The following is an 11,853-nucleotide window of genomic DNA, read 5'->3' as shown; positions in this document are numbered from 1 at the left end:
TCTTCCAATGGGAAAACTAGTAATGGTGACCTGTGGGCCCTAATTCACTTATTTTCCAGGGATTTCCTCTCACTTCCCATTTGATTATGGGACAGGAAGTGAAGGTAAATCTCTTCAATAGGGCACAGATTGCAAAAAAAAAAAAAAAATCTGACGGGTTATAACCCTACTTTATCCAAAATGAAAAAAAAAGTTTTGCCAAGTTCTACTTTAAAATAACATTTTACACCCATAGAGTCCTTGAACAGAAAAGACAGAGGTAAGGGGGTTTAAGTGTTGTAAACCCTTGTAGTGTCTCCTTCAGCAGCACCTGTAGTACTAAGGCATGACAGGTAACCTGTCTCTGATCCATGTCTTTTTGAACCATGCTCCAGAAATATAGAACGCAGACATCATTAGTACAAACAGCAAGCTCTTTCAGGCTGGAAAATAAGGATGTGACCGTTGTTATATGTGTGTGGTAGGGGGAATGTATGAACCCATTAGATGGATATCACTTATGTAAAGTTTTTTTTTTTTATGGATGTATTTGAAGGCCTGAACTATATCAATCTCAAAGAAAATGCTGGGACCAATAATGATGTATTGATAAGAAGGGAGGACTGGAAACTTTTGGCTAAGTGAGAAATCACAAAAAATGTACCTTGTGTCCCTTGGTGGGCATCATGAAAGACGAATGTTCCTAAAGGACATGGGTTATTGACACACTTTTTTCATATCTTCAAACATCAGTCTTTGCCGCTCTCAGCATTCATGCACATGACATGTCAGAACTGCAAAGGAAGACGGAGCTGAAGGCTTTCCCCAGACACTGTAACCACAGGTCTGAACAAGAAGCAGTTAGCTATATAATGCCCAGCATGTGTCAATGACAGCAGATCGATATTGGAGTTGTGAAGTATCTGCATTCAGGGCAAACAAACCAAAGTATCTTACTGGTACTGGCCCAAGTGGCAAATGTCCACCTGTCCCCAGCTCAGATCTCCCCTGATTGATAATACCACAGAAAATAAGATTACTTGTATAAATACAGTGTGTAGCTGGTTCAGCATATAGTGTAGGCAGACCATTTAGCTATCTTTGTAATTTAATACCATGTTAGAACTCCTGTTTAAAGGGACAACGCAATGTATTTTCATTGATATCACAGTATTGCATTATTTAGCTCAAAGTAATGTTTTAAATTGCAGCTTATATATATATATTTTTTAAAGATGATTACTTACAGTTTTGTGTGTCATCAATTATTGTCTTATGCTTTACATCACAGGACTTTGCCAGGGGCTCCTTGGCCAGGAAGGGGTTATAAGATTGAGTGCCATATTGGTATACATTTTAAGTGTACTTCATTTGTAAGTAAGATTTTAATTTTATGGTTTAATAATTTTAATTTTTTTTTGAGTTACGCTATGTGCTGCTCTGTTTCATTCTTTTTAGCCATGCTGGGATGTGCCCTGGAGGGGGTTGCCCAGTGGGTGTTGCACCCATCTACCCTGAAAGGGGGCAAGTTTGTTTGACTTATCTAACATATGTTAGTTTATTTCATATACAGAAGGTGAGTGCCAGTCCCGTGGAGTGGGTTGACACAAGGGTGTGCTCAAAGTGGGGAAGAGTTTGTGCATAGACACCAGTGACTGCGAACACTTTGTTTATATGCACTTTCACTATTACTGATGGACCTGGAATGTTATTATTATTTATTATTGTTCACACTTATTTATTATTATCATTGTTCACACTTTGTTATTGGAATTTTTGCACTTTACATTGTATTTGATGAGTTTAGGTTATATTATTATATTATTATTATTATTATTATTATTTAGCGCTGCACTACATAAGTATTATTTCTTATTTGTTTTATTTTTAGTATGCATCACGTTTAAAATCTTCAAGTGGGTTAATACATATTGATAGGATTTACATAAAAGCTAAAAACTTTTCTACTTGTATTAAAGTTTTAATGTATCCTATGCATCAAGGTAAAAAAAAAAAAAACCTTCTGTGTCACAGGACCACCCCCCCCCCCAAGCATTCTTACCTGAGCCCAATTTTGATCCAGTGCTGTGCATGAGAGCAGCAGCTCTCTCTACTCTCTCCCTCCTCACAGGGCAGATTGATAGCAGTGGGAGGAAGCTATCGGCTCCTGCTGCTGTCAATCAAATTCTGTGATGAGGTAGCGGGGCTGAGCCACGCTGTCTGTGTCAACAGATGCAGACAGGGCGGCTCTGGAGCGAACCCGCACAAGTGTCCCCCCTAGAAAGGAGCTTTCTATGGAGGCACTTGCTGTAGAGGAGGAGCCAGGAGTGCTGGTGGGGGATCCCAGAAGAGGAGGATCGGGGGTGTTCCATGCAAAACCATTGCACAGAGCAGGCAAGTAAGACATTTTTATTATTTTATTAAGAAAAAAATATCAAAGCTTGACAATCACTTTAAAAACACATTGAAAAGACCCCTTAAGATCTCACCTTGATCTGTAACCTTTGACTGGCAGCCCCACGTTAGTGAGATCTTCATCCTACCTATGTAAACAGTTCTCGCACACAAGTCTCCGTAGACAGCCGTGTCATGTGATGACAAAATGGATCAGGCTTGTATTGACACAGCACACAAATATAATTTACCCCAATAAGAGCTTATAAATGAAATAAGACATAAAAAAGGCAACATTTAAATGATGTCTTTATTTAAACATTTTACATAACTTAAACTGCAAACAATCATGTGCCCAATGATATTGTACTATATAATGGATAGTAAAAACCAGCTCTCTAAAAAGTTATATATTTTCTGCAGTAAAGGTGGGTAATGGTATTTTTCTATGTTTTACTGTATAGCATTTTAAGAAATAACACTTAATACATACAACCAAATTCAAATTCACAACTATTAAAAAAATAACATTGGGTTAGAGTATTGCCATGCTACCACACAAAATCGGAATCATAAGGCATTATAGTTTTTTTCAGTTTTGCACATTGATTAGGATACTCACTGGAATTAGCTGTGGCATACAGAGGCCATTGGCAATTTAAAAAAAGGACAGGTCAATAGAGAAAAAAATTCAAACAACAGGACAAATGTTAGCAACAAGTGTAAAAGAGTACAGCGAACAGCACAGCTGCATATATTGAGTAGTATGGTCTGTGACTAGTATCATACCATAAGTAACCAAAGCAACACAAAAAGAACAGGATACTTTCTCATACGAATACATGGTACAGCAGGCACATATCAGGAATATGAAGTATTGGGGTAACAAACGCTTTAACATCAGGGTAAAAGGAGAACCATGACTTTTACAAAACCAAAAATTTAGTCCATCAAATAATATCCAGCATTTCTCACATTTCCATTCTTACTATTTTGACATCATATGTTTCTGGATCTTGTTGCTGTATGCTAGGCCCAAGATACATTTTGTTTGGTACAACTAGGAAAAGTTCTTTTTTTCCCCATCACAAACAGGAATTTCTTTTAGTAGCCTTATAAGTATATAATTCGTTGGATTATGCACACTACATTAACCGCTTCAGATCCGCGCTATAGCTGAAAGACGGCTACAGCGTGGACCTACTTTGCTGGGAGTGCGTCAATAGATATCCTCCCGTGCTCGAGCGGCCTGTGCGCCCCCTGCAGGGCACGCTCTATGATCAGCGAGATCAGAGTGAGGGGTCGATTCTGACCCCTTACCACGTGATCAGCTGTCAGCCAATGACAGCTGATCGTGTGATGTAAACAGAGCCGGTAATCGGCAATTTTTTTCTCCTCATACTGATAGCGCGAGGAGAAAAAAAAAATTCGATCACCGGTGGCTGTCAGAGGGACATTGGTCCTGATCAAGGAGAGCAGCCGCCAGCTCATCTGTGCCCACCTGTGCCACCTACCAGTGTACAACAGTGCCGCCTACCAGTGCCCACCAGCACCACCTACCAATGCCACCCATCAGTTCCACCTATAAGTGCCCACAGTGCCACCTATCAATGTCACCAATCAGTGCCTCATCAACAGTGCTGTCCATCAGTGCCACCTACAAGACCCATCTATCAGTGGCACCCATCAGTAACACCTATAAGTGCCCTTCAGTGCCCCCTTATCAGTGGCCATCAGTGCCGCCTTATCTGTGCCTATCAGTACCGCCTTATCTGTGCCGCCTCATCAGCGTATATCAATGAAGGAGAAAAATTACCTGTTTGCAAAATTTTATAACAAAAATTTTTTTCAAAATTTTCTGTCTTGTTTTGTTTAGCTTAGCAAAAAATAAAAACCCCAGTGGTGATTAAATACCATCAAAAGAAAGCTCTGTTTGTGTGAAAAAAAAGATAAAAATTTAATTTGGGTACAGTGTTGCATGACTGCGCAATTGTCATTCAAAGAGTGACAGCGCTGAAAGCTGAAAATTGGTCTGGGCAGGAGGGGGGTTTAAGTGCCCAGTAAGAAAGTGGTTAAAGATAAAATGCATGTGAATTGTTAATGATTATTTTTAGATAAAATGTATTTTCTAATTCAATTTATAGGAATGAATAAAGTAAATCCTAAGATATACAAATTTTTTTCACTTTTATACAAGACGAAGAGATATTCCTATGTCAGGTAACATTTTAAATACACCTTAGGCCCCTTACACATGGGGCGGGGCTCCGCTGGAGTCCACCTGCTCAGCGGGGAATCTGTCTGTTGATCCCCGGTGGGCATGTGGATGGCTGGTCCATGTTGCTCCGCTTATGCAGAGCGGACACAGACACAGCCCGCTCTCCTCTATGGGCGGTCAGATGTACACCCAACTGCCATCTGATCCGATCTCCCAGGTGGATGTTTTTAGTGGATAAGATTGGATGTGGGCGGGTGTCGATGGACCTAAAGTTAATACGTTTCAGCACTCTTTAACTGGAATATTTATAACCCAGCTGCAGCCCTTAAATAACACCATAATTAAACCTTGATTTAAAACATAATACAAATATTATCACAAGATACATTAATAATCATATCGCCCAATTAATAAAATAATATATATCCTCTTTGTTTGAATGTGTCAATGTTTTTAAATTATAAATCAAACAAATCATAAAACACAGTGTGCAACATACATCATTTCACTAGATTTAGTTTCATTTTTCAAACAAAATACCAATAATGTCCATTCAGCAAATATCTTCTTTCCACAAATTTTCCGTGTTTAAAGGGGTTGTAAACCCTCATGTTTTTTCACCTTAATGCATCCTCTTGATTGGATAGATTGATAGCAGCGCAGCCACTGGCTCCCGCTGCTGTCAATCAAATCCAATGACGCAGGGGGTGGGGCCGAGTCCGGCATTCTGTGTCAACAGATGCAAATGCTGGATTTGGGAGTGCGCTCGCAAGGTAACCCCCCCCGGGAGTGCGCTTCTCTGATGTGGGGAGGAGCCGCCAAGGGACCCCAGAAGGCGGTGATCGGGGCCACTCTGTGCAAAACGAACTGCACAGTGGAGGTAAGTATGACATGTTTATTATTTTATTTATTTAATTAAATGAGGGTTTGAGGGTTTACAAACCCTTTCATATGAAAATGGTTTTCCAGCACCCTTCTAAACTATTTGCAGTGATATCCTTTCACCATCTACTCCCCATGGACAAAACCTCATTATTTTTAGTTACCTCCCCAATATGGAAGGGTAATCACGTTTGTGGTCTCACACCTAATTTTTTGGCTGTAACATCATCTACTCAACATGTAGAATCTTCTTCCCACAACTTTTTCAGTGTTTAACCACTTGCTGACTGTGTCACGCAGATATACTGTGGCACAATGGCTCTCCTGGGTGAAATTTTTTTTGTTTTTTTTCCCCTGATTTTCAGGGGAAAAAAGTGCGTGTTATATGCCGATAAATACGGTATATACATACACACACACACCATAGTTTGTAAACTATACCTTTTGCATAGACTAGTTACCAAACACTTACTTTGTTTTTGTGCAGCAAAATACACTGTGGCCTAAATTTATGAAGAAAGATTATTTAATCAATGTGTTTTATATCAGAAATGAAATGTTCCTTTTGATAATAAAAGATACAAAAGACTACTAAAAAGGTAGCTACATCTGTATATAAAAAATTTTTTTTATTAATCTGGAGTACAGTGTTGCATTACAGGTTGTCAGACTATTGCAGGACTGAAAAATGTCCAGGTAATGAGGTGGATAGAACATTCTGGTAATGGGTTAGTGGGTTAGGATTATTAAAGGTGGGTAAAATAAGTATTAAAAATCCACTCACTTTTTTAAATTTACAAAAGCACTACTGATCACAGCAAATGATCTCAAAAGCAATCCAGACTGTCCATCCTTGCAGTAAAGGCAATCCTAGTACGTGTGACTAAGCTCCACTCTAACGGGTTTCATCGTGTAACTTCATCAGGGAGAGATTTAACCAAAAGATGTTTTGTTCATGAGGATTGGATGGTGAAGGAATATACTTGCATATGAATTGGAAGAGTGCTGGGAAACCGTTTGCATATTAAACACAGAAAAAGTCAGAGAAGGAAGATATTAAATTGTTGAATGGACATTATTAGTAGATTGTTTGAAAGATAAAACAAAATATTGTGTGGGGAATATACAGAGTGCAAACTGTGTTTTATGATGGAGTGGGTGACTAATATTGCATCATGTGATATTCCTTGTATCTTTAAATCTGACCCATGACACTAAGGCAAGTGTGCTCAAATGTTCCACCCCACCTAATTTACAGCCACGTACATTAGGGAGTCATATTGATCAATGATCAACCCCACCCAGAAGCACAATAAAAAGCCTAAATAATCTAGTTGTAGCTAGATTATTTAGACTTTTTATTATGCTTCTGGGTGAGGTTGATCATTGATCACTCTCAGAAGGACGGAGAAGCTAAGTGGACTTGCTGACTGGTATAACAGTTCCTGGTGGAAGGTGCAGCTCACCAGCTGTATTTTTTGCTGTCCCAAGTTGGTCTAAGGTTGAACTATGTAGAATATCATACATTTCTTCAGTTTCTCTTTCAGCACATTTTCCCAGTACATTAGACAAGCTTCAGCCAATAGTAAATGTTAGAACCGGGAAATTAAACATGGAAATAGAAATAAAAAAATGGAAATACAAATAAAGTTACACTTAATTAAGTCCAGTTGATAACCACACAGTGTAGGGCCACTAACCGGCTTATTATTGGACCATCTCTACAATCAGTTAATATGCCAATTAGTGTTTGTATTCTTTTTGTAAGCTTCTGCACATGGCGAGAATTTTATACAAATATATATAAAGTGCATTTAAATTAATAGGCTTCTTTATTAATGTAGAACAAAAAAATCTTATAAGCAAGTAGTATTGAATCACATTGTCCGAACAGATTTCAGTTTCTGCAGTTAGAATAGTGAAATCCTGCTAACTGGAACACAGCATGGATTGCAAAGCCTTTTACCTTAATAAACGAAGTCACTACAGGGGACCCCAAGTTGATCGATTGTTTGACTGTGTGATTGGTCAGGGCAGTAATTTCTACTGAGGCATGTATATGGATAATGCTGCTAAGAAGCTACTCTCTAGCCAGGTCTTTAAAAAAAAAAATAAAAAAAAATATATATATATACTAACGTACTTTTTCTCATTCAAAAATTTTATACAAAACCCCCTAAAATAATAATCCACATGTTTCTCCTCCATGATGCATTCAAGAAACAGGCAAAAGAGAAAAATCAACTTTCTTGCAAAAAAAAAAAAAAAAAAAAAAGAATAACCTATTAGCCAACTGCAATTAGCCTTCTCAGATCATTAGAAGCCATCCCAGGTCCCTGTACAACAGGGCTGGAGGAAGGCTCTATCCAATTTGTATCAGCTTTAATATAAAGTCACTCTGTGTCTATTCCTTATCAATTACATGTGCCTACGATCATGGAAGGTAAATCACTTATAAAGCCAGCGCTGCTGTGCAGTTTCCAATCGCAATGAACCTGAATTATTCTGACTACACAACTGTTAAAAGACGATAACAGACTGGTTCCTATTAACTACTGAACTTCATTCTGAGTGTCTCTTATTACCTTTTTTTTTTATTTAATCGATTTTACAGTTTTAATACCCAAAGCCCTCTAACTATAAAGCTTTTTTCACTTAACTGCTTATAATGTAATAAGTTACCGCACTGGTCATCACTTGGAATGTGACATTACTGTAAACAGTGTGCATGTATACAGGAGAAGTGCACTTCCATTGTACAAACCAAGGATGCAGTAAACACATTGCATTACTGGTAAGCACGAAATATTTCCTGGAACAACTCGCTAGATTCCCCTTGCGGTCCTGAAAGCATAGGGTCACTGCTTTGATCTATAAGGAAATGTGTGGAACCTAGAAGGACAAAAAGGTTTCAGATGTTAGTGCCACATTCATAAAATTGAATCCTAAAGCTGAACTATGTTTCTTTTAATTCTTGAATCGTGTGTTTGAATAACTGAAACCAGTAAATGTTAGAATACTATACAATACATATTAGGCATAATATTTGTTGGTAATACAATGCTCCAGAGAGTGGTTGGAGAAGGGGTTAGTAGGATGGGAAAATATTCTTGCGGGGGGGGGGGGGGGGGGTTGGGGAGTACAAACCTCTAGATTTTGCAGAATCTGGATTCCTTGAGCTGTATGTGTAAGACCTCATAGAGGTCAGGGGCAAACAGAAAAGTTACAGGTTGTTAGTGGGTTGAGTGTGAGCATAAAGCTGTGTTCCTTAATTCTATGATGAACCTATAGCAGTCAACCACATTCTGTAGAATACATTTTCCTTTATTATAGTAGCAGTTAGGGTGAAGTGGGTAGAATTAGGATAAGGGAAGATGTGAGGATAGACTACTAGAGGATTGTGGAGCTGGCGCCGAGGGGAAGGAGGGGTGCAATATCTAGCCATGGGGTAAGCTGCAGGTCGCAGTGAGGGGACTATTGGTTGGTTATGTCAGCAGTCAATGAGGTCCAGAATTCCCATGTAGTATGTTTTTCTATAGTGTTATCTAGATGCTAAAAGCTCCATTGTTATTATGTTTACATGCAACTGGGGTAAGTACCGAAATTTGTTTTAGCCTCTCCTCTGTACAGTAAAACTCACTCTAGGAAAGCAAGCAGCAGCAGAAGACATGCTGACAGAAGGAGAGAGTAAAGTGATGACCTAGTCCAGTGGTTCTCAACCTTACTAGTGCCGTGACCCCTTGATAAAATTTCTCAAGTTTTGGGGACCCCTAACAGTAAAATTATTTTCATAGCGTGGGTTGTCAGCACCCAAGGCAAGACAAGTAATTTGAGCCCCTAACCCACGGACATTTCGCGCTCCCTGAGTCCCTTCCACTCGTACAGTATTAAAAGCCTTTATGGTACATTTTAGGATGTACCACTCTCTCTTTGTTCTCCTTTATTTCCCTTTTATCTCTCTCTATCCTAATTTCTAGTTTTTTCCCCATCCCTCTCTCTAGCCGATTTTCTTGTTCTTTCTCTTATACTTTCTCCCCCTTTTTCATTTGTTCCTCCCCCTCTTTTCTTCTCCCTTCCATGTATTCTCTATTTTTATTCCTTCTCTTACTCCTTGGTGGGGGGAATGGGACAAGTGGCAGTGCTGGCAGCTGCCAAGAGGGTGAGTGGGCGGCTGCAGGCTCCAGGAACAGCCCTGCTGGGAAAAGCCCGGGCTTTGGGAACATCCCAGGATTTGGTGACCCCTGGCAAATTGTCATTCGACCCCCGAGGGGGTACCGACCCCAGGTTGAGAACCACTGACCTAGTCAGTCTGCTACTGTTCCTTCAATGTTTAATTACTATTACTGTGTAGGGGCAGGAAGGTGATGTACCTGCATTGCTTTAACTGCATAAGATAAAATTCAGGTGACCAAACTGCTTGTGCCATCCTGCTGATCTGAATCTCGGGATTAGATGGACAGAAATTAAAAAGTTTTCATTAAAACGCACAAAGATTTCTCATAAGACATCGTGCGTAGATTTAATATTCAAGGTATTATTATCTGTCGAGCTTACAAAAAAAGCATCTGGGTTACCACCACATTTACTGCCAGAAGCTTTCTGTATAAGAATTAAAAAAATAAGGGTCAATTTATCCTGCAAAATACTCATGCACAGATGTTCTTGTATTCATAATGTTAACTCTCTAATTGTCTGGCTGACATATGTTCATGCAGTCTGTTTTTGGCACAGAGAGAGACTAATGGACAGAGCGCGCATGTTATAGTGTAGTAAAAACAGTGGGATTTATTATTGAATCAAATACAGTATTGCACCTAGAAATGTACGAGTGATAGAGCTCATCAGTCCTCCCTGAAGGGTATGGTGGAGACGCCATTCATGACCATCAGCAGTAACACTAGTAGAAGAGGAGGATCAGGTTGATTTACAACTTAAGAAGACACTCAAAACAGATGTATTTCCTATGTATGCAAAGCAGCTTGATCAACCTGATAGGAATGTCAATGAGTTACCTTGCTAATGCATGTTCCCATCTATTCTTAGACTGATGGCAACCATACACCATAAACGTTTTTTGGACAATCTCTTTTAAATTTACCAAAAACTAACCGGCTTGAGGGCCTGCCTAAATTTTTTTACAAACTGAATGGATTGTCTAGGTCTGTCTAGTTTTAGTAAATGTGAAGTGAATTGTACAATCATGTATGGCCAGCTTAATTAATGCAATTGCACTCTCCATTAAGACACTAAAGTGATTGTAAAGTCTCGCTTTTTTCCACTATAAAAATAACAAACATGTTATACTTTCCTGCTCTGTTGCAGTAGATTTGCACTGAGCAGCCAGGATCCTCCTCTCGGGTCCCTTTTCTGTGATCCTGGCCCCTCCCTCCTGTTCAGTGCCCCCACAGCAAGCAGCTTGCTATGGGGGCACCCGAGCCAAGTCACAGCTCCCTGTTTCCCTTCAGACACGGAGCCCCAACCCGGCCCCCCGCCCCCTCTCTCCCCTGATTGGCTAGCTGACTTTGATGACAGCAGTGGCAGCCATTGGCACCGATGCTGTCTCTCAGCCAATCAGGAGAGAGAATCTCTAATGGCTGAGACACTCGTGGACACCACTGTCCAGAGAGGGACCTCAGATAAGTATTAAGGGGAGCTGAGGGGGGATGCTGCATATAGAATGCTTTTTATTTTAATGCATACAATGCATTAAAATAAAAAAAACTGCCTTTACAACCACTTTAAAGTGATTGTAAAGTCTTGTTTTAAAAAACAAAACAAAAAAAAACATGTTATACTTACCTGCCCAGTGCAGTGGATTTGCACAGAGCAGCCCGGATCCTCCTCTTCTCGGGTCCACCCCCCCTCCAAACTGCTGTTGGGGCAGCAGAAAGGCAAGCTCAATGGATCATGGGGAATGTTTATCAGCTTTTGTTTCGCTATTGTTTTGTAGAGTACAGCTTCAACACTAGAAGCTATTTTGCCGCACCTATCACAAGCTCACCATAAGTAAGCTGTTTTTATCATTAATATCACTTTTCAGTTACAAGAATACTTACTATGTGGTATTCCAGATTCATAATTTTGTACTTCTGCTTCGGGGTACTGTGCCCCACCAGAAGCAATATTGTCCTGTGGACCAAGACTACTATTGATAAAGTTCAGATCCATGCCCACCAAATCATTTTGAAGTGCTTCAAAGTCATCAAAGCTCAAGGGTGTTTCAGGGTCATACTGAGGTGTTTCAGCAGAGCGTTGTGGGGTTCCAGAAGCAATACTGCTCTGTGAATCATCTATGTTCCTAGAATTAAGAAAGAAAATATTCACTTATAAATACAAAGGATAGGATTGCAAGATATCATCACAATTATTGGAGTAAACTT

At 39.6% G+C, this 11,853-nt stretch overlaps 1 protein-coding gene across 6 annotated transcripts in view; it reads right to left on the bottom strand.

The window, feature by feature from the left end:
• Positions 1-2,665: 2,665 nt before the first annotated feature.
• Positions 2,666-11,853, bottom strand: part of STAT2 (signal transducer and activator of transcription 2) — a 174,062-nt gene continuing 164,874 nt past the window's right edge. For all 6 annotated transcript variants that reach the window (XM_073613933.1, XM_073613937.1, XM_073613936.1 and 3 more), the window contains 2 exons: positions 11,530-11,771; positions 2,666-8,365 (listed from right to left, as the gene is read on the bottom strand). In XM_073613933.1, coding sequence (XP_073470034.1) covers positions 8,262-8,365; positions 11,530-11,771 — 346 coding nt within the window. In that variant the 3' untranslated portion in view covers positions 2,666-8,261. The remainder of the gene's footprint in view (positions 8,366-11,529; positions 11,772-11,853) is intronic.

This window comes from Aquarana catesbeiana, linkage group LG02, assembly GCF_042186555.1.
Source record: "Aquarana catesbeiana isolate 2022-GZ linkage group LG02, ASM4218655v1, whole genome shotgun sequence".
Taxonomy (NCBI): Eukaryota; Metazoa; Chordata; class Amphibia; order Anura; family Ranidae; genus Aquarana; species Aquarana catesbeiana.
The sequence above is the reverse complement of the archived record's forward strand: the minus strand, read 5'-3'. Positions and strand labels throughout refer to the sequence as shown.